This window comes from Hibiscus syriacus, unplaced genomic scaffold (genome assembly GCF_006381635.1).
Source record: "Hibiscus syriacus cultivar Baekdansim isolate YM2019G1 unplaced genomic scaffold, ASM638163v2 tig00112402_pilon, whole genome shotgun sequence".
NCBI lineage: Eukaryota > Viridiplantae > Streptophyta > Magnoliopsida > Malvales > Malvaceae > Hibiscus > Hibiscus syriacus.
Window position 1 is genome coordinate 3,258,974 of NW_024063323.1, and position 22,792 is coordinate 3,281,765.

General features: G+C 35.6%; 1 protein-coding gene and 1 long non-coding RNA gene across 2 annotated transcripts; one reads left to right on the forward strand and one right to left on the reverse strand.

Annotated features, from left to right (window-relative positions):
* Nucleotides 1-3,283: 3,283 nt before the first annotated feature.
* LOC120179152 lies at nucleotides 3,284-21,513 on the reverse strand. The gene is made up of 3 exons (XR_005521582.1): nucleotides 21,502-21,513; nucleotides 15,615-15,618; nucleotides 3,284-3,418 (listed from the first exon to the last, which is right to left on the reverse strand). It is a non-coding gene; the product is annotated as an uncharacterized LOC120179152 (long non-coding RNA).
* On the forward strand, nucleotides 5,268-8,335 carry LOC120179151 (maltose excess protein 1, chloroplastic-like). The gene is made up of 9 exons (XM_039184837.1): nucleotides 5,268-5,480; nucleotides 5,994-6,167; nucleotides 6,628-6,918; nucleotides 7,073-7,162; nucleotides 7,258-7,359; nucleotides 7,455-7,573; nucleotides 7,760-7,822; nucleotides 7,900-7,961; nucleotides 8,118-8,335. The coding sequence occupies exons 1-9, from the start codon at nucleotides 5,283-5,285 to the stop codon at nucleotides 8,198-8,200; spliced, it is 1,182 nt and encodes a 393-aa protein (XP_039040768.1). The 5' UTR covers nucleotides 5,268-5,282; the 3' UTR covers nucleotides 8,201-8,335.
* Nucleotides 21,514-22,792: the final 1,279 nt, after the last annotated feature.

A 22,792-nucleotide genomic window follows, 5' to 3' on the forward strand; every position in this document is an offset into this window, starting at 1 on the left:
ACTTAATTAAAATTCTCATTATCATATCACTGCTATCACTTCTCATATAACACATAATTTATTTCATATACACATGATTCTTTTCAATATTCACATACCTGTATCATATTACCCTTGCAATGGCATTTGTTCACATAATATCATATTAAAGCATAATAAATTGTGCACAAAATCACTATAACAATAATGCATGTATGCATATACATGAATATGAAATTATGAATTCAACTATCAGACATAGACTTATCACAAGTCTTATCTCCATACACTTAAACCATAAGATGCACTCACCTTAGCCTTGCTCGTTTTGACTCGATATTAATCCTTTGATTGTTCCGGAACAGACTTACGTTTTATATCTACATAGTAATACATTAATACATATCAGTATACTAATTAATATATGCTAAACTATCACTTCTTATTCTAAAAGAAAGGATAACTTTATCTTTAATGAGGGTATGCATCGATGCACTCTACAGTGTATCAATGTATTCCTTAACGGGTGCATTGATGCACTACTTATGCATCGGTGCACGAATCACATTCGATGTTTTTATTCAATGGGGTGCATCGATGCACTCCTTATGCATCGATGCACTAATGGCATTCGATGTTTTAATTTTATCAGAGTGCATCAATGCACAGAGCCCAGAATTGTTATTTTAATCACAAAATTCATCCCTTTTTCTCCCCAATTCTTCTTATTTCACTTCCTTAAATGTTTCTAACTTGCATACATATACTTACACTCATTACTACTCAATAATCACTTCTTTAAACTTAAAATCCAAACTTCCACATAGAATTCAAGAATTTCACCTCAATTCCAACATGTTCAAAATCTAATTTCAACACTTCATATCCTTTAATTAGATAGATGACAAGTCAAATTTAACTTATTATTCCAATTATGAACTCTATTTCGAAACTTCATTCACAAACTCCAAATCTTTAAATCCTCCTACACTCTTCATTTTGTTGTTTTGAAGCAAATTAAGCTTTCCTTAATCTTACTTATCACCTAATAGTCAAAACTCAACTTAAATTTCAGCACATAATCAGCTTAAAAGAAATCTCACCTTTGCTTAGCTTCACACGTGAAGAACAAGAAGAGAAAGGAAGAGAACTCTGGAAGCTTATGTTTTTTCTTCCTTCTTCCACTTGTAACTAATATAAATATAAGAAATCTTAATTAATTTCCCTTACAAATGACCATTCTATCCTTCAATTTTATTTTTCCTTGCAATTCAACCCTATACCAAATTTAACACTATTCAATCATTCTATTTTAATCACCACATTCTGAAGTTTTATAATTTAGTCACTAACCCGATATTGAGGCTGTTACAAGTTATGTTAAACCCGAGTCACGCTATTGTCTTGCCCGTGTATACGAGTAAATATCTTAAAAATGCCATCAAAAACCTATTTTACAGTAGTGATTGCTAACTAAATTTTTTAATAAAAGATAAACTGAAAATGTTAGAAGGAAGATAATATTTCAGGTTGCGTCCAACTTAAAATATTATGATTTTTATTATATTTTTAATTACCTATAAAATTGGCATTTTTAATCTTAAATTAGATTTTTCATTCCATATACTTCCTCTTAAATTACTTGACTATTTCCGGGTGAAACTTCACATCCAGGAGACGTACAAAATAATGATGATTGAGATGAATTAGACAAGAAGAATCAATGCTCAACAACACTTAATACAGTATGGTATGACATGTCTAATCAATTCATATAACTCACCCAAATGAAGTGTCAAAAGCTTTTTCATCTGCTACCTCAAGAAGAATCAATGTTCAACAACACTTATTGTTTACAGTATTATATGACTGGCTGACACAGACTCTTATTTTCCTCCAACTGTAGCAAACCCCGACCTCTTTAAATTCATTTCCCATTCCTTTTTCCATCGCAAATGCCAAGAATGAATGATCATCTTCAGATACATTTGATGCAAAAACACCGTAAAAAAGCTCCAGTTTTTTTTCTACTCCGCCTTCTCTCTGAATCTTATGTAATAGAATTCATCCTTTATCCATTGCCCGTCTTTGAAATCGCTTTCCATCCCCAACCTTTTCAGCTCTTGTCATGTGTTTCATTAAAAAGAAAAACACCCAATTCTTTTATTTTTCTTCTCTTTATCAAAACCTGAAGCTAGTATACTGAAAGGAAAAAAAAATATTAAACCCAGAATATACAATGGAAAATACAAGCAACCCACGTGGAGAATTGTTCAAAACACGAAATTTGATGTATATTAAAGGAAGGAATAGAAACTCTTAAGTATCTTGAAATAGCTCCAAAAGATGGTGGATAATTGGTGGGGGCGAGATTTTATATCAGAGGATAATGACTTATAAAATTTTAAAAGAGATATAAATTTATAAAATTTTACGGAGAGATGAAAGCAAATTTTTAATAAAAAAATATTTAAGATATATAAAAATTAAAATTTTTAAAAAAATCGACCACCTTCTTCTAAATTCATCTCTAAACTGGAGTAACTAAGGATTTTGCAGCTTCTACTTTCAGCTTAATAGCTAGGGAGATTTTGTTTACGGAAGCCCAAAACTAGGGAAGAAAGCTTTTGGGTTAAAATGTTTATGAATTAAATAGATATAATATAAAATTATTTTTAATGTTTATATAAATGGTTATTTTGATTTTGGATTTTTTAAAATATTTTAATTTTTGTTTAAAGTGCGTCTTGTTAAAAAAATATTATTTTATTAATAAGGGTAAACTACATAAATGGTCACTAATGTTTGAGTAAGTTTTCGTTTTAACTATTGATGTTTCAAAAGTCACAAATCAGTCACTAACTTTATCGTTTGTTACAAATTGGTCACTCGATGTTAACAACCGTTAACAGGCGTGACGGAAAGCACACGTGGACCGTTATCTACTTACCTATATGGTTGATCGCCATAGTGAAGAACTGTTGGAATCCCTTTGACCAGTGTTTTACCAAATATTTAATGAAAGTTTAATTAATAAATAAATTAACGAGGAAAATCAAGGTTTAATAATAATAAAAGAAAAAGGTCTAACCCTTTTCAAATCTTTAAACCTTTTCTTCTTTCATTCCTCTATGAGAGAATCAGTTTCAAAGAGGGTTTGAGAGAGAGAAAGAGAAATCCACAATTCTTCTTCACTTGAGACTGAAACTTGTTCACTCATCGAAAACCCCAAGCAACGAAATAGCCAAAATCGTATTCCCATCTCTGCATAAGCTGTGAAAAAAGGCGTATATGGAAACTCACCATTGATAACAAGCTTCCTCTGGTTCAAGTTCCCAAAAAATGAACATTTCATTCTAGGATGAACAAGCTTGAGGTACTTGGCTATGGAGAACTTAACAAAAGAAAAATATGGGTTTTGAACTGGAAAGGATTTCGGCTGAGCATTTTTCAAGCTCTTGAATTCGTTGAAATATTCCTCCTTTGTGACCCCGAAATCATGAGAAACGAAGCCTTCTAACATTGTTTTACACACAAATAATTCAAAGACAAAGCATCGATGGATTTGCTTTGCTAGAATGGTAACAGGCTCAATACTTTTAACAGCTACATCAACATCCCATTTTGCTATCTCCATCTCCATCTCCTTCACCATCAACATCACGAAACTACAAACAAATTTCATTGGAAAGTACAAAACTTGAACGAAATCACTTGGATTCAACATTGTGAATTTGATATTATCGAACATTGAAAGAAGCCCACTTTCGTTTAGTTTCTTCTCCATGGATCTTTTTAAAAAGGTGCAATCTTTGAGCTATTTATGGTGTAAAGCAATGTCTGCAACTTTTCTTTCGATATCAGATTCCAGCTTCTTGATATTGATCTCGTCAGTGCACATCAAGCTTTGTTGTTCTTGGATCTCAGCGAGCATCAAACTGAATTGTTGTTAAACATCAAGCTCATGCTTTAAAAACTTGTACTTTAGCTCCGAAAGAACTTTGAGTTGTTCTATGACAGCTTGGTCGGCGGCTTGAATGGCGTCGCTGTTATAAGGGTTTTGAGCCATTTGTAGCTCGACGTAAGCAGCTTTGATGGAACTGACACTGGCGAAAACCATGGCCACCAGAGCTTCCAAGGCAACACCTCTTCGGTTAACATCGGAGCCGCCGTGGGAGCCATTTCCAATCCCATTGCTTGAAGCAATTTTTGTAGCGGTTCTCAGGTTGACGACCCTTTGAAAAGTTCTTGCTATTTTGCTCTTATGGCTGCCATTGTTGAAAGTTGGTTGGATTGTTTCCGTTGTTGAGTTTGAGCATAAAAAAGAACACAAGAACAAAAGTGAAGATGATATGTTTGAAAAGCAACAAATAATGAACAAATTTATTATTAAACCTTGATTTCCCCCCTTAATTTATTTATTAATTAAATTTTCATTAAATATTTAGTAAAACATCGGTCAAAGGGATTCCAACAGTTCTCCACTGTGGCAGTCAACCATCCACGTAAGCAGATAACGGTCCACGTGTGTTTTTCATCACGCTTGCTAACGTCTGTTAACGTCGGGGACCAATTTGTAACAAACGATAATGTTAGTGACTGATTTGCGACTTTTAAAGCATCAATGGTGAAAACGAAAACTTACTCAAACATTAGTGACTATTTGTATAGTTTACCCTTTAATGATCAACACATGTTACTAACATATTTTTTAAATATACTTAATTACTAACAGAATATGTGTCACGTCATTCAAAGAAATATCGTAGTATGTGCTATGTCAATAATTAAATATATGTAAAATTATTAGTTGACTAATAATTTATTTCAGTAAGATTAATTAAAACGTTAAGAATTAAAATATTTTAAAAAAATGAATATCCCTTATTCCATGTAATGGGGTAAGGGAGGTAATTTCATCATTAGGTCAAAACACAAGTAAAGATCGGAAAATGTAAATTATTAAAAGTTATTGATAAATATTTGATAAAAATATAATACACCTTTTTCCTTAAAAAATAATAATTTTAGATTTTGATAATGTATAATTATAGAGTGTAAAAGGGATATGAATAACCAAAAAAAAAAATAATCAATGAGATTCATACTGCGAAGTGGCTTTAAAATATCTTCAGATGTTAATCTCACATCGACACAATGAAATAATATCCTACCGTCGTCTATGACTTTCCACGTGTCACCTCTGCAGTCCGTATCCTCTCCAAAACAGACTCTCAATCTGAATAACCAAAAAAAGCTTCTTTCTTTTCTTGGCTCCAATGATTGATTCTTTGATTTTGCCGATGGCTTCCATTGCTGCTAATGCCCAGTTTTCTTTGTGTTCTCGAAACTGCGGTTTCCCTAAACGTTTAGTTCCATCTAAGTGCTTCTCTTCCAGTAAGAACAAGTTGCCTCTGAGTCAACACTCGTTCCTCCAGCTCCGCCACCGAGTCTGCCCGATTCGAGCTCTTGAATCCGACGTTCCTCACCCACTTCACAAGGTAGATAACCATTTCTTTCAAAAATCTATCGACATTGACATTTCATTTATAATAAACAAGTTGATTTTTTTTGGGGTGTGTGGGTGGTTTTACACATGAGAAACAAAAAAAAAATGTTCACTTTCACTCTTTTTTTTCCCTTCAATTTATTTATTTATTTTATCATTGAGTTTTGACCAATCGAATAAGGCATTAAATTGAACCTGTAGATTTTGGGGAAATGGCAGATTAATTGGTAAGACCGTGTTTCAGTTTTTCACTGCCCAAAACTTAAGAAGATTAAAATTTGAAGGTTTCTTCTCTCTTTTTTTTCCTTATTAATATTTTTTAAGACCCTATTTTCAAAAATTAAATGTGGTGGATTACTTGCAACTTCATGATTCCAGGTTTGGGAAAGCAAAGCAAAGAAACGGAAGAGTTTTGTGGTTTAACGATTAACTTAACGGAGCTGAATTTGTGCAGGTTATGTTAAAATGTGTTCACCGTATTCTTATTTTTGTTGTAATTTGAAAGGGATCAGTGGATTTTAAGCGTAGTAAGGACTATGAGCAATGGGATTCATTGACATCTGCGTTTTCTGGGGCGGCGAATATACCCTTTTTATTGCTTCAGTTGCCTCAGATCATCCTCAACGCACGCAATCTTCTGGCTGGGAATAAGACTGCCCTTTTGGCAGTTCCATGGCTGGTAATCTACAACTTGTGGTTTACTTATGATTTATATGGGTTTTTATTATTATTTATAGTTGTTTTCTTAATATATTTTTTATGATATCTTGAATCCAAAATTTAAGTGTTCAAGAACACATCGGTGATATGAGAGCAATGGAACAATGAATTCAGCATTATTTTTTGCTTGGTGGTGGGGAACAATATGTAAATAGAAAATAGATACCAAGTTGTTTATGTTTATGTTTTGTTGTGGAATCATGTATTCGGTTTTCTCCACTTTTGGTCAGTCGAATAAACAGTACAAAAACCTGTATTTATCACTCGAGTTAGCTTAATTTTAATGGTTCCGAGCAGTAATTTATTACCTTTATATGGAACTTTGATGACCTTAAATTTTGATGTATTTCTTGAAATTTAGCAAATGGACTGGATGAAGATGTTGATTTGAGGAACCTAAGGAAGTGTTGTAAATGCAGGGAATGTGCACCGGCTTGCTGGGAAACCTTTCATTGCTTTCGTATTTTGCCAAGAAAAAGGAAAAGGAGGCAGTTGTGGTGCAAGCTCTAGGAGTGGTATCGACATATGTGGTGATTGCTCAGCTTGCAGTGGCAGAAGCAATGCCTTTCCCTTATTTCATGGCCACTTCTGTTGTTGTGGGCTCTGGACTCGTTTTAAATTTTTTGAATTATTATGATATGCTCAACACAACAATCTGGCAATTTTGGGAAGATTTTATTACTGTTGGTGGACTTTCGGTGCTTCCCCAGGTAAAACTCTTGTCCCGCTGTTTTATGCTTGCACTTAACCGCTCCCATGCACACAAACTCAAACAGGATATATTTACAGTTCATTCATTGAATTCTATATGTGTGTGTGTTTATTTCAAGTCTCTCACCTTCTTTTGAACCGTTATGGGTGCAGATAATGTGGTCCACATTTGTCCCATACATACCCAATAGCATCTTGCCAGGGGCAGTAGCATTTTTTCTAGCTGTAGCAGCTGTTACTATGGTAATATCTATATGCTTCTCTGATATCGTTAAATTTTATGTTTCGAGTGATTTGATTAAAATTTCTTTTTAACTTGCTCTCGCTGAGATTTGCAGAAACATATGGGAAAACTTTCGGAGAAAGGTGTCAAATTTGTGGGAGCTATTTCTGGATGGACGGCGACTCTCCTTTTTATGTGGATGCCAGTTTCACAAATGGTAATTCGTGTTCGAAATTCTGTATGTGAGGCTTTGATAAGTAAAATCGGCTAATTCACATGCATAGCTGACTAAAATTTGTGCTTCCTTTTCAGTGGACGAATTTTCTTAATCCTGATAATATTAAGGGCCTATCAGCAATTTCAATGTTGCTTGCTATGATTGGAAATGGACTTATGATCCCACGTGCACTATTTATTCGCGATTTTATGTGGTAATGCATTCTTTCAACCTTTTTTATTTGTATAAACTATTTGGACCCTGTGCGCACGGCAGCGAAACCAGAAAATGCTGGACTAAGCAGACTGAATTACAAGTGACATCAGAGTTCAGACTGGATTGTTATTCATTTTGTGGTTTGACTTTGTCCTAATTTTTCATGACATTGCCGAGTTTGCAGGTTCACTGGTTCTACCTGGGCAACTCTCTTTTATGGTTACGCCAACATTGTATGCTTATACTTGTAAGGAGGCTATATGATTTAGTATGAATAGGTGCAATTTTTATCATGAAAATGTCTTGATCGTTTTGTCGTTCCAGTTTCAACTCTATCGGCCGGGAATTCTTCTTTGCTGCAACGGTCGGTTTAATTTCATGGCTAGGTTGTCTCTCCACCCTGTCTAACTCGTATTTTCTATCCTATGTCCCTTTCTCATCAACTAGAGACATAAAGATGGCAAAGGGAAAACAAATCTAATGTTTTTTTTTAATACCTTAAAATTTTGATGCATCTATTTAGTTTTACCCTTTTCCAACAGGAATGGCACTATGGAGAGACACCGTTGTGCACGGATACGAATCACCGATAAGAACTTTGAAAGAGTTGGTTTTCGGATTGTAAGCTGAAGCGAGTTGCAACATTGGACTGTGGCACGAGTTGGAATGACAAAAACGACATGGTTGCATCATGTGGAGCACGAGGTATGCTTTTGCTAAGATCCCAATCTTGTTTGCAGCCTAAAGAGTTATCCAAAATGGATAGTAGTATAAGTTTCCAAGTTACCATCGATTTCATTTGCAAAGATAAGTGGTAGACCCATCAATCCATGTATTAATGTCTTCTTTTTGGGTGTATTTGCACACGTCGCCATGATGTTTCAGGTACTCAATAATTATGTAAATTTTGGTTTTTGTTTCAGATTATTATTATTTTTTATAAAAAGTATCAAGGGTGGTTAAGGTTTTTTATGATAATTGTCTTATTATTATTTATTGATTTATCTCTGCTTTGCCCATATAAATATTAAGTTCCAATTCATTATTTTACGCATAAAAATTACAATTATTTTATATTTTTATATTTTTTTTGTTGAATTCGTTCTTTTTAAGAGAATAATACTGATTGGGTTCAACTTTCTCACTTGGGGTGTACACCCGAAGATGTTTGGAGGAACGTGTTAATTTTAAGGCGCAAGTCTGTTGTGATTATAACGTAATTGTATGTGTATAGTGTTAATTTCTTCCCATCACTATATTTCGAATAATGTACATATATAATGTTGAGCTTTTGTTTCTAATGGATTCGTATTTCAGTTTTTGATTATCCTAGTAATAATAGCTTGATGAATTCACTTATGTGAAAGGATGAACATTTATGCTATTAGTTAGTTCATAACCTAAGTGTAACAACCTGGAAATTTAAAAATAATATTTAATTGAAATTTGAGGATTTAATTGTGTAATTGGGGATTAAATTGAAAGTTTTTAAAATTTATAAGTTGTAGAGTTTAAGAAAATTCAGGGATTAAGCTCTAAATTTTCCAAAAAAAAGTGTCGGCATACACTATTAATTGGAGAATCAGATGTGCGTGGGGGGTGAATTATTAAGTAAAAATTTATAAGTTTTTTTCCTTTCAAGTCCCAACTTCTAACCACGATTCCGACGTCGTTCGACATCTGATCGTCGTTTTGAAAACACCATCGTGTTCATCGAGTGAGGAACAAACTCCTTAAATTAATTGAAGTGAAACGTTGTCAAACGTCATAAATTTCAAGTCAAAGTCTCGACGTTTTTTTAGCTCAATCGTCGAGAAAATCTTAAATTCATCGCCGATCGTTGCTCCGTTTACGACATCTCCCGCACCATCGTGTTCCTTGTGTCGTTCCGAGTCCGTCGGTGTCATCATTGGTCTCCGTCGACGGCGGCGCGTGGAGAGGTGAAGTGGTCAAAGTTTTCGATTTGTTGAAATCGAGCTCTCTGTCGTTCAAAAATTTGAACCGAGCTTTGTAAGTACCTCGAAATCGCTCAAAATAACTTTTATAAATTTTTCTGTGAATTATACGCTACCGGAAGACGTCCCATACACTCCCATGCGCCGCCACTACAATGGGGAAGGTCAAAATGACCAGTTTAACCGGCTTTAAACTGGTTTGACCGATTACAACCCGACCCGACCCGTTGACTCGACCCGTTGACCCGTTGACCGGGTGCTATTCTGGTAATTATTTAGAAAAGGGTGCTATTTTCGTAATTTTAAAAAAATAATTATTAATTTTTTTTAAAAAAATGATATTTTAGTAATGATTTTGAAAATGGTGATATTTTGGTATTTTTTTTAAAATGATGCTATTTTCGTAAAATGGTTGTTCATATCTTAATCACCTTTGACCAGAACTTTGACCGGCTTTGACCAGCCATTAAACGACCGTTAATCTTTTTCGAGAATACATATACTGATATTTTTTGATGTTTCGAATTTGTTTTTGGGGTCTGTTTCACCAAATTCGAACCCGAAAGTCTCCAAATCGTCAATCAAACCCGTTGACTTTGATTTTGACCAAGAATTCAGAATTTCAGAAGGTCATACTCTATGTTTTTCGACGTTCTAAATCTTCCGAAGTCCGTTTTGCCAAATTCTGACCCGAAATCCCCGAATCGAGCATGAGAACCCAAAAGGCTTAGTATTTTAATATTTTGATTATTTATTTTAGTTTTGGTTAAGGAATTGATTCAATAAAATATTTTATGAAGGTACTCGTTTTTTACCTGAGCGTGGATCAGTTAGGTCTGGAGTTGTTCGTTCGTCAGATCGGCCCGAACCGCGTACTACAAGAATTACCCGTAGGTTTCCGTATATTATTTAAAAAAAACTAAGATTATTTATATTAGGATTCCAATATGGATTTTTCCAATTCGTAGGATTTAGCGCTGCAGCAGAGCGTGATCGAAAACCCAATAGTAGGCTTCCCTATCTGATTTCTCAGACTGTTACAGTTGTGTTTCCTGACAGTATTACATTACTGTTTTAAAATGATTCATCTGAATACCAAGTATTTGATATCTGATTTACTGTATATTCCGATATAATTTCTGGATTAAGGTATTTCATACCGATTTCTGAAATCTGATTATCTGACATCTGAATTACCATATATTGCTGTTTTGAATTCTGATTTCCGTATTTCTGCATATGGTTTCCAAGTATGAAACATTTTTATGTTTTAAGTGATTAATCATTGTTTTCACTTGAATACATTCATGTTTAATATCGTCATTGGGGGGTATTGTTGAAGGAAGATTATCTGTAGACTCTTCGGTTTTGTGCTCAGGGTCTAAATGGCATGTGCGATTGGGTGTATGGTTTTGGGGAACCTACACATTTATGATATGAACGGATGGGGTAATGTTCATATTTAAAGATAAAAACATGTTGCATAACCGATTTTATTGAAAGATTTTATCTGTATGTTTTTTTATACTATATGGAGCACACTAGGCTTTTTAGCTCATTCTGTAGTTTTTATCCTTTTTCAGATAACAACACACCGTAAGCTAGCAGATTTGGTATCTGGGGAGATCAACTACTTATTTTGTACGAACGTATATCTCTATATGTTTTTCGGTTATGTTTGGTGACATGTATTTGCTATCGTTTTGGATATATCTGTATTATTAATATTTTGTTCTATATTATATCTAATGTATTTCAAGAATTTTAAAAATAAAAAAAACTCTGAATGGGATATGTGACAACTTAGGTTTGGGTCTAACTTACAGACCGAGTCTGGGGGGGTTACATTTGGTGGTATCAGAGCTTTCGATTTTAAACACTCGGACTGTATATGAGTCCTAAACTTTGGGTTTTTAAGAAATTTTGAAGAAAAAAAATGTCACCTTATTTTATGATTTAAAGTTCTCTCGAGATCTCTGATGCTAATCTGACATATGTTTCAAATTCTTTCTGTAGAGCCTGATAGATCCAACAATGAGTGCTGCTAGAGGTCGTAGGACAGGACGTGGCCGTGGTCGAGGACGAGTCACTCGACCTTCTGTTACGATAGACGATCCGATGTCTCCACGTGATCTTCCTGTTCCGCAAGTAAATCCAACCCTTTCTCATGATGACCAGTTTACTCCTGTGAGAGACCCTCCCGTCACTGGAGATGAGGATACTGACATGAACGAAGACGCCATTAATAGAGCTATATTACGCATGTTTCAGAGAGCTGCCAGAGCCCCTAGTAATATGACTGCGATTGAGATTTCAAATTCTCTGGTTGCTGCTGGTGTAGTTCCATTCGAGGGTATTACTGGTGGACCTCCGACAGAAGCTGAATATTGGTTGGAGGACACGGAGAGGATTATGGATGAGATGGACCTCAGACCTGAACAGAAGTTGAAGGGGGCCCTAACTATGTTGAAGAAAAAGAGATATAGATGGTGGCAATCAATTTCTGGTAGTATTCCGAGAAACCAGTTAACATGGGATCTTTTCAAGACACGTTTTCGGAGTCGCTATATTGGGGAGAGATATCTGCAAGAGCGACGCCAGGAGTTTCAGGATCTGAAGTAGGGTAATATGTCTGTTATGGTTTACGAGGTGGAGTTCATCCGATTGAGTCGTTATGCCCCTAGACTTGTTGACACTGAGGTAGATAGATGCTTGAGGTTCGAGAATGGACTCAGGTATGAAATCAGGAGCCGAGTTGCTACTCACCGGGATAGAAATTTTGATACCTTGGTTGAGATAGCCAAGACTGCGGAGAAAATAGAGCGATTGGGTATGGAGCGCAAGAGAGACAGTGATCAGGCTCAAAACCGATTCAGGAGGCCTTCTAGTTCTGTTGATTCTTCTGCATATCCTAGCAAGAGAGGCATGAGTGATTCCTTTCAGAGAGGCGGTGTGAGTGTCAGACCTGCTGCATCTGGTTCTTCAGCTATTCAGCCTTCTAGACATGGTGGATCTTCTGGGTTACAACTTTTGCAGACATGTGATTATTGTGGGAAACATCATCTTGGGGGAATGCAGGAGAAAATTTGGCACCTGTTTTAGATGTGGTTCTGGTGACCATATTATAAGGGATTGTCCAGTGTCAGTTACTACAGTTCAGACACCAGCTCGTACTCCCGCTCGTACTCAGAGTACTGTTCAGACTCTAGTAGTGAGTCATATTTAGGGAAGAGCACCAGGATCGGCTAATAGAGGCCGAGCATCTCAGAGTAGGCTCCAGTCAGATCTGAGGCCAAACAACCTGCATTGGTTTACACTGCCAGGCTTCGACAAGATCGTGATGGGCCTAATGTGACTGCAGGTACTGTTACTATTCATTCAGTTCCCTACTTTGCATTGTTTGATAGTGGCACTACCAAATCCTATGTATCACATTCCGTTTCTGAGGGTCTAAATATTCCTGTTGAGAATACTGAGCATTCGGTGATAGTTCAAAGTCCCTTAGGCAAGTTCATTGTGTTGGATCGTATTTTTAGAAAGTGTCCTATAGAGATCAATGGGGAGATTTTTCTGGCAGACCTTATGGAGTTACCTTTGGAAGAGTTTGATTTGATTCTCGGCGTAGATTGGTTGGACATACATCGAGTAAATATTGATTTTGAGACCAAGAGAGCTTTTCTGAAGACCCCAGATAATCGAAAAATTGTAATGATCGGGGAACGCCGTGGATTTCTGACGAATGTTGTGTCTGCTTTGGTAGCTGAGAAGATGATCAGGAAAGGTTCTGAGGCGTTTCTTGGTTATATATTGGATACTAGGAGTTTCCTAATATGATATTGAAGGCATCCAGATTGTTAAGGAATTTCTCGATGTTTCCCAAGGAATTGCCTGGATTACCTCCGAATAGAGAAGTTGAGTTTGAGATTGAAGTCTATTATGGTTCCACTCCGGTTTCAATGGCTCCTTATCGTATGGCCCCAAAGGAGCTTAAAGAACTGAAAGTCCAACTTCAGGAGTTGTTGGATAGGGGATTTATCCGACCCATTGTATCACCATGGGGAGCCTCAATTCTCTTTGTCATGAAGAAAGACGAGACATTGAGACTGTATTGATTATAGGAAGCTAAACAAGCTCACGGTTAAAAACAAATATCCTCTGCCCAGGATCAATGATCTATTTGACCAATTTCGAGGGGCTTCTATCTTTTCAAAAATAGATTTGAGGTCTGGGTATTATCAACTATGGCTGAAAGACTCAGATATTCCGAAGACTGCTTTCCGTACTCGGTATGGGTATTATGAATTTTTAATGATGTCATTCGGGTTAACAAATGCCCCTACTTCTTTTATGGATCTGATGCATAGGGTGTTTCGACCTTATTTGGACCAGTTTGTAGTTGTGTTCATTGATGACATATTGGTGTATTCTAAAAGTGAAGCAGAACATGAGGAGAATTTAAGGATTGTTCTACAGACTCTAAGGGAGAATAAGCTATACACTAAGTTGAGCAAGTGTGAGTTTTGGCTCAGCGAAGTGACTTTTCTTGGACATATCGTTTCTGCTGATGGTATTCGGGTGGATCCAAGCAAAGTGGAAGCTATTCTGAACTGGAAGCAACCCAGGAACGTTTCTGAGATCCGTAGTTTCTTGGGCTTAGCTGGTTACTACCGTCGTTTCGTTGAGGGGTTCTCCCTTATTGCAGCTCCTCTGATGAAACTATTGAGGAAAAATGTTCCATTTGTCTGGTCTAAGAACTAACAAACTAGCTTTGAGAAATTGAAGACTGTTCTAACTCAAGCCCCAGTGCTGATTCAGCCTGAATCTGGAAAAGATTTTTCTGTCTAAAGTGATGCTTCTCACTCTGGATTAGGATGTGTTTTGATGAAAGATGGGAAGGTTGTCACTTATGCTTCGCGTCAGTTAAAGCTGCATGAGCGTAACTATCCTATTCACGATATGGAGTTAGCTATTGTGTTTTTTGCTTTAAAGATCTGGAGACACTACCTCTACTGAGAAAAGTGTTATATGTATACTGATCATAAGAGTCTGAATATCTACTTACTCAGAAAGAATTAAATTTGAGACAACGTCGTTGGTTGGAGCTTTTAAAGGACTATGATTTAAAGATAGAATATCATCCAGGGAAAGCTAATAGTAGCAGACGCCTTGAGCCGTAAGACGATATCAGATCTCAGAGCCTTATTCGCCAACTTGAATTTATTTGACGATAATAGTTTGTTAGCAGAGTTGCAGGTTAAACCTACTTTGGCCGATGAGATTAAGACCAAACAACTTCTGGATAGCTCATTGCTTCCCATTATTGAGCAAGTTAAGCAAGGATCGAGTTCAGAGTATACTGTGGATCATGATGGTATTTTGTGTTTTCACGGTCGTTACTGCGTTCCTAAAGATGATAAGTTGAGACGGGTTATTCTTCACGAGGCTTATAGTAGTCCTTATACTATTCATCCTGGCAGGGACAAAATGTACAATAATCTCAAAGAGCACTACTTCTGGACTGGTATGAAAAATAATATTTCAGATTTTGTGGCGAGGTGTTTGACTTGTCAGCAGGTTAAGGCAGAACACCAGCATCCATCTAGATTGTTACAGTCAATTAAGATTCCTGAGTGGAAATGGGAGCGCATTACGATGGATTTCGTTATTGGTCTTCCTCTGACTCCTTCAAAAAAGGATTCTATTTGGGTAATTGTTGATCGACTCACCAAGTCAGCGCACTTTATCCATATACAGATTAACTATTCTCTAGACAAATTGGCTAAGTTGTACATTTCGGAGATTGTTAAACTTCATGGTATACCATTGTCTATCATATCTGATCGAGATCCAAGGTTCACTTCCAGGTTCTGGAAGGCTTTGCACGAGGCTCTGGGTACTCGTTTGAATTTCAGTACATCTTTTCATCATCAGACTGATGGACAGTCTGAGCGAGTAATTCATGTGTTGGCGGATATGTTACGGGGTTGTGTGATTAATTTCCATGGTAGTTGGGAAGATTTCTTGCCATTAGTTGAGTTCGCTTACAATAATAGTTATCAGGTGAGTATTCGCATGGCACCGTACGAGACTCTGTATGGACGTAGATGTTGTACTCCTATATGTTGGACAGAGTTGCATGATAGAAAAACTTTGGGTCTAGACTTGGTTCGAGAGACTGAAGATACTGTCAGATTGATCCATGATCACTTAAAAGAGGCATTCGATAGGCAGAAATCATACGCAGATAAGCGACATAAGGATATCGAGTTTGAGGTTGGAGATCAGGTCTTTCTCAAGGTATCCCCATGGAAGAAGGTATTGAGATTTGGACGTAAGGGTAAACTGAGTCCGCGATTTATTGGGCCGTATCGTATTTTGAAGAAAGTTGGACCTGTTGCTTATTAGCTTGAGTTGCCTCCCCAGCTCAGTCGTATTCATGATGTTCTTCATGTGTCTATGTTGAGGTGATACCGTCCAGATCCGGATCACATTATTCAGGTTTTAGAGAGAGATGAGCGAGTTCTTCGAATAGGCGTATTCTAATGGTCAAAGTTCAGTAGAGTAATCGTAGCCCATCAGAAGCTACTTGGGAGACATTGGAGTCAATGGAGGCTCAATTTCCTCATCTATTTTCATAAGGTAAATTTTGAGGATGAAATTTCTTGTAGAGGAGGAGAATTGTAACAACCTGGAAATTTGAAAATAATATTTAATTGAAATTTGAGGATTTAATTATGTAATTGGTAAAAATTGGGGACTAAATTGAAAGTTTTCAAAACTTGTAGGTTGTTGTAGAGTTTAAGGAAATTTAGGGACTAAGCCCTGAATTTACCCAAAAAAAGTGTCGGCAGACACTCTATTAAATGGAGAATCAGATGTGCGTGGGGGGTGAATTATTAAGCAAAAATTTATAAGTTTTCTTCCTTTCAAGCCCTAACTTCTAACCACGATCCCGACGTCGTCCAACCTCTGATAGTCTTTTTGAAAACACCATCGTGTTCATCATCGAGTGAGGAACAAACCCCTTAAATTAATTGAAGTGAACGCTGTCAAACGCCGTGAATTTCAAGTCAAAGTCTCGACGTTTTTAGCTCAATCACCAAGAAAATCTTAAATTCATCGCCGATCGTTGCTCCGTTTAGACACCTCCCGCACCATCGTGTTCCTTGTGCCGTTCCGAGTTCGCCTGTGTCATCATTGGTCTCCGTCGACGGCGGCACGTGGGGAGGTGAAGCGATCAAAGTTTTTGATTTTGTTGAAATCGAACTCTTTGCTATTCAAAAATTTGAACCGAGCTTTGTAAGTACCTCGAAATTGCTGAAAATAATTTTTAGAATTTTTCCGTGAATTATATGCTACCGCAAGACGTCCCATGCACCCCTACTGCGCGTGGGGAAGGTCAAAATGACCGGTTTGACCGGTTACAACCCGACCTGACCTGTTGACCCGACCCGACCCAACCTGTTGACCCGACCCGTTGACCCAGGTGCTATTCTGGTAATTATTTGGAAAAGGGTGCTATTCTGGTAATTATTTTGAAAAGGTGTTTTTTTCGTAATTTAAAAAAAATAATTTCGTAATTTTTTAGAAAATGATATTTTAGTAATTATTTTGAAAATGGTGATATTTTGGTAATTTTTTTGAAAATGATGTTATTTTTGTAAAATGGTTGTTCATATCTTGATCACCTTTGACCAGAACTTTGACCGACCATTAAACGGCCGTTAATCTTTTCCGAGAATACCTATCCGACATTTTTTGATGTTCCGAATCCGTTTTTGGGGTTTGTTTCACCAAATTCAAACCCGAAAGTCTCCAAATCGTCAGTCAAACCTGTTGACTTTTATTTTGACCAAGAATTCAGAATTTCAGAAGGTCATACTTTATGTTTTTCGACGTTCTGAATCTGATTCCGAAGTCCGTTTTGCCAAATTCTGACCTGAAATCCCCGAATCGAGCTTGTGAACCCAAAAGGATTAGTATTTTAATATTTTGATTATTTATTTGAGTTTTGGTTAAGGAATTGATTCAATAAAATATTTTATGAAGGTACTCGTGTTTCACCTGAGCGTGGATCAGTTAGGTCTGGAGTTGTTCGTTCGTCAGATCGGCCCGAACCGCGTACTACAAGAATTACCCGTAGGTTTCCGTATATTATTTTAAAAAATTAAGATTATTTATATTAGGATTCCAATATGGATATTTCCAATTCGTAGGATCTAGCGCTGCAATAGAGCGTGATCGAAAAACCCAGTAGTAGGCTTCCCTATCTGATTTCTCAGACTGTTATAGGTGTGTTTCCTGACAGTATTATATTACTGTTTTAAAATGATTCATCTGAATACCAAGTATTTGATATCTGATTTACTGTATATTCCGATATAATTTATGGATTAAGGTATTTCATACCGATTTCTGAAATCTGATTATCTAACATCTGAATTACCATATATTACTGTTTTGAATTCTGATTTCTGTATTTCTGCATATGGTTTCCAAGTATGAAACATTTTTATGTTTTAAGTGATTAATCATTGTTTTCACTTGAATACATTCATGTTTAATCTTGTCAATGGGAGGTATTGTTGAAGGAAGATTATCTGCAGACTCCTCGGCTTTGTGCTTAGGGTCTAAATGGCATGTGCGGTTAGGTGTATGGTTCTGGGGAACCTACACATTTATGATGTGAACGGATGGGGGTAGTGTTTATGTTTAAAAATAAAAACATGTTGCATAAACCGATTTTATTGAAAGATTTTATCTGTATGTTTTTTTTATACTGTATGGAGCACACTGGGCTTTTTAGCTCATTATGTAGTTTTTACCCTTTTTCAGATAACAACACACCATAAGCTAGTAGATTTGGCATCAGGGGAGATCAACTACTTATTTTGTACAAACGTATATCTCTATATGTTTTTCGGTTATGTTTGGTGACATGTATTTGCTATTGTTTTGGATATATCTGTATTATTAATATTTTTTTCTATATTATATCTAATGAATTTCAAGAATTAAAAAAAAAAAACTATGAATGGGATATGTGACCACTTAGGTTTGGGTCTAACTTACAGACCGGGTCTGGGGGGGTTATACTAAGATTTTGGATGGTCCTTTCGAGACTAACTTCATGAATTCATTGAATCTTAAATGTAAGAGGCTGAACTTACTAAATGCTCTTGATTAGGGACGAGAAAAACTTTACTCAACTCGAAAAATTATTTTTTTCGACTCGAATTAAATTTGAGTTGTAATTTCATAAACTCGATTTGATTAAAAAAATTTCAAGTTTAAATCGAGTTGTAACATACAACTTGAATAACTCAAAATTTTTAGTAATTAGTGGATTGGTTTTCAAGTTTGACGACTCTGAATGATATATGTATATTACATATGAATAAATATATATATGTATTGTATATGATTATAAAAAAATTAAAATTGAGGTATTAGATTGTAATAACCCTGAAGATCCAATCCATCTACATATCTGATGAGTAATGGTGCATCCTAATTAGGAAGAGATAATTTTATCCATCATGAAGCTCTTTTTCATCCTAATGAGCAAGTGGGGCATTAGATTGTAACAACCCGAAGATCCAGTCGAGCATCCACATATATGATGAGTAATGGAGCATTCTAATTAGGAAGAGATCATTTCATTCATCATGAAGCTCTATTTCACTTGCAGTGTCTTGTTTGAGTTTGTTTTTGTTCTTCCTTTATTTACCTAAATATTTTGTAAAAATGTTTGGTGATTGAACTTATGCTACTTTTTGGGTTATAAGCAATTAAAGAAGTTTTAATCTTGAAGTTCTCTTGAGTATCAAATTAATTAAATATTCTTTTTATTTTTCAAGAATTATATACCTTTGGCAAGTGGCAAAATTAGACATTTCATATCCAGTTCAAACACAAAAGCACTATTACTCGATTTTTTAAATAATTCATGGTTACTATCAAAACTAAATTTTGACGCTACATTTTCTAAGACTCCAAAGTCATACCTTTACCTTTTTTGAGACACCAAATTCATACTTTTATCTTCTCGGGTAGAACCGATCTGGTTATAACACAACATTTCCATATATACATGACTTCAAAGTCATATCTTTGTCATTTCAGACACAAAATCATCATTTTTCTTTATACTAGTAAAATCGGAAGGCCTCAAGTGCAAAATTTTCATTAGTCCATGAATATTCCTACAAGAGGAGACGAGATGGGGCATCATGAATCAACTTTTTGAAGAAAAGATCGAATAATTGGGGTATGCTACGAGCAAGAAGAAAAATAAATAAAGGGAATGATTTAAATAATTCTATTATGCATTAATTACATTATTTTCATGTAAATAAAAATTAATCTTGAATATTCATCCCCTTGGGGATACCTCTTTTTGCAAGGACTTCTGTGTATGAAATGATGAACGGTCTTCTTTCATTTATCCCTCCACAAAAAGGGAAAATATATATACCTTGTTGTCCCCATTTGAACCTGAACTATTTTTTTTCTGATTCGACCCTAATCAAGGACCACCCTCCACATTAGGGGGCAAGGTGAAGGATATTTGCTCGCAGGAGTAAAGACTGTCAATTCAAGATTTATTACAGGGGCAAGTCTCCATGAAATAACGAGAAACCAAAAGGAAGATCAAATGCAAAGTGATTAGAGATCAGATCCAGTCAAGAACAACAAATGAAGTTCCAAATACAAGAAACAAAAAGGTCAAAAATGTGCTCAAAGCAAATGGAGTCCTATACTCATCCAATAAATTCACAAAAAATATAGAGATAAAGAGGAGAGAAGAAAATAAAAAAGAAGATAAAAAGAGAAAAAAGAAAAGAGAAAATATAGAAAAAGAAGAAGAAAAAAGAGAAAAAAAAGAAAAGAGAGAAAAAGAGAAGAGAAAAGATAGAAAAAGAAGAAGAGAAAAATAAAAAAGATGAAAAAAAATAAAGAAAATAAATCAAGATGAGTGACTCATTGAGCCTCAAACAAAAAGGTTGATCAAGTGGAATCGTTTCAAAGATTCAGATTCAACAAGAAGAGCGAGAAATACTGAAGATATAAGAAAATGGAGATGAACTCTAGGATGAAAACCTAAAAATGGATAGTCTAATGGGATCCAGAAAAAGCAAAAGAAAAAATAAAAGACAAGTAGCAAACAGATCCAAGTAGAGTAAGGAAATATTGAAGGCATTAGAATGAATTGATCCTTGGTTCTATTACCCTTAAACACTCGTTTTGCCCAATTTATCATTTTCTTTCATAACCGTGAGCCCTGGCCTATGTTACGTGCCTGAAAAGTCCATTCTAATCATACAGGGATTTCTAAGTGAAAGAGACTATCTTCAGATTTCATTCAGCTTCTCAGAATTAATTTTTATTTGTAAGAATTGGTTTTATAAAAATCTTTAATGCATGATAGGAAAAATAATAAAGGTGAGTTCAAGACGTAAAATTTTGAATAACGTCTTGAAGCCAAAGGAGGATTTGAGTTGAAAACCTGAAAGGGCGGCTTGAATATTAAATTGTGCAACTACGACATAAGATGAAGTCTTACAAAGCTCTTGATGAAGCACGACACATCCCAAACGTGTCCCTAAGAATTTGGAACTAGTGAGTATCTCTAGAAGATGAGCATAACAACCACTTCCTCAAGTCAGTGGACGCCCAAAGAGACATATATGCTATAATAAAAAGGTTAACCTAAAAGACCTTACCTTTTTCAAAATCAACTTATATGTTAAATTTGTCAGTAATTTTGACATTTTCTAGAGGGCTATGATTGTTTTGAAAGATTAAAAGAGTAGTTAACTTGTTTGATATTCATTAAACTCATGTTTTAAAATTTTTAATTGCGAGCCTATTGTATGGGACACAATTTTTCAAAAAAATCTTCATCAAGAATTTTCAAAATTTGAAAATAAAAGAAACATTTTCAAACAAGATAATGTTGACATTTGACACAGATCTCATGCTTAGAATTAATGATGGAGCAAGAAATGATGAATATTGGGGGCACTTTTGAGGGCTCGTATCATCCATAAATAATAAATGTTGGGGCATTTTTGAAGGCCCATATCAACAAGAAATGATAAATGTTGGGGCATTTTTGAAGGCCCATATCATTTAGGAATACAAGATCATTGAATTGAGCAAACATTTATTTTCAATGAGACATAAAGATGTGAAGAATGAAAATGGTGAAACAGGGACAACGAAGCTTAGTATATATGATTGTTTTGTCCATCATCACAACATACAATTGCATTATTTTAGGTGATTTCCCATACATTAATGTTGGCAAGTCAAAGCGTCCCACTTATATTCCCACTGAGCTAAATCCTTCGGTATCCTTGCAATGCAGTACAAAAACTCTGAACACCATGTAAGGAGCTTCCCTGGTTGAAAAAAATATAGGCAGAAGACACAGGAAAGGATAAATAAGTTGTCAAATGTTTTATTCTACAACCCTGAGATTAAAAGTGAGGAATGGTGAAGATTTCCTTCCATGTAATAGACGATGGAATTTTAACATCAAGAAACTAGCGGAGCCAATTAAGATTGAACGATGGGTTGTTCTTAAACTTCTTGTCATGATTTGATACAAATAGCCTTGTTCAAGATTTGATTAGATGTGGAGACAGGAAAGAAATTAGGATAGTCCCTCCATTTGATGGTTTCAAGAGTTAAATCAAAATAGACACTGCTCTCCTATTGATATAGTGGATAAAATGTTTGAGGACATCCAATCTAATCTTCTTGGAGCTCCACAGTTCCTCCTTTGTGTTTTACCTAATAATAAAATTCTAATCTTTATAGTTTGGTATAGTCACACAAGTGTATGGCAATACCTTTACGAATTTGCTTATAAAAATCAATGCAAAACTTAGAGGGCTAAGTTCGAGGTTAGCAAATGGGAAAATGCCTTCAATTCCATTTATTTCTAAGGTTCAACCATCATCATTGGCATGAATGTGTCTCATGGCTCCCCTAGGCAGTCTGATATTCCATCAACTGCTACGATGGTCAGCTCCAGGCAGTGACCTTTGATTTCCCGCTACAGGGCAACAACACCTGCACAGTCTCCAAAGCTTGAAATGGTGGATTCTTTTTTCAAAGATGAAAGCTCTATTGGATTGAACACAAGTTCAAGTCGAGAAAACCTATCTTATCAGGGGAAAATTTACTGGGGTAAGAAAAAATTGACACAAGACAAGAATACAAGAGTGTAACCAGTCAAGGATGAATTTTGG

Bases quoted from the DNA above. Each gene is read 5' to 3' on its own strand.
- LOC120179151 (XM_039184837.1), top strand. From the start codon at position 5,283: ATGGCTTCCATTGCTGCTAATGCCCAGTTTTCTTTGTGTTCTCGAAAC. The intron at 5,481-5,993 runs GTAGATAACCAT...GTAATTTGAAAG, and splicing joins TTCCTCACCCACTTCACAAG to GGATCAGTGGATTTTAAGCG. The intron at 7,360-7,454 runs GTAATTCGTGTT...CTTCCTTTTCAG, and splicing joins GGATGCCAGTTTCACAAATG to TGGACGAATTTTCTTAATCC.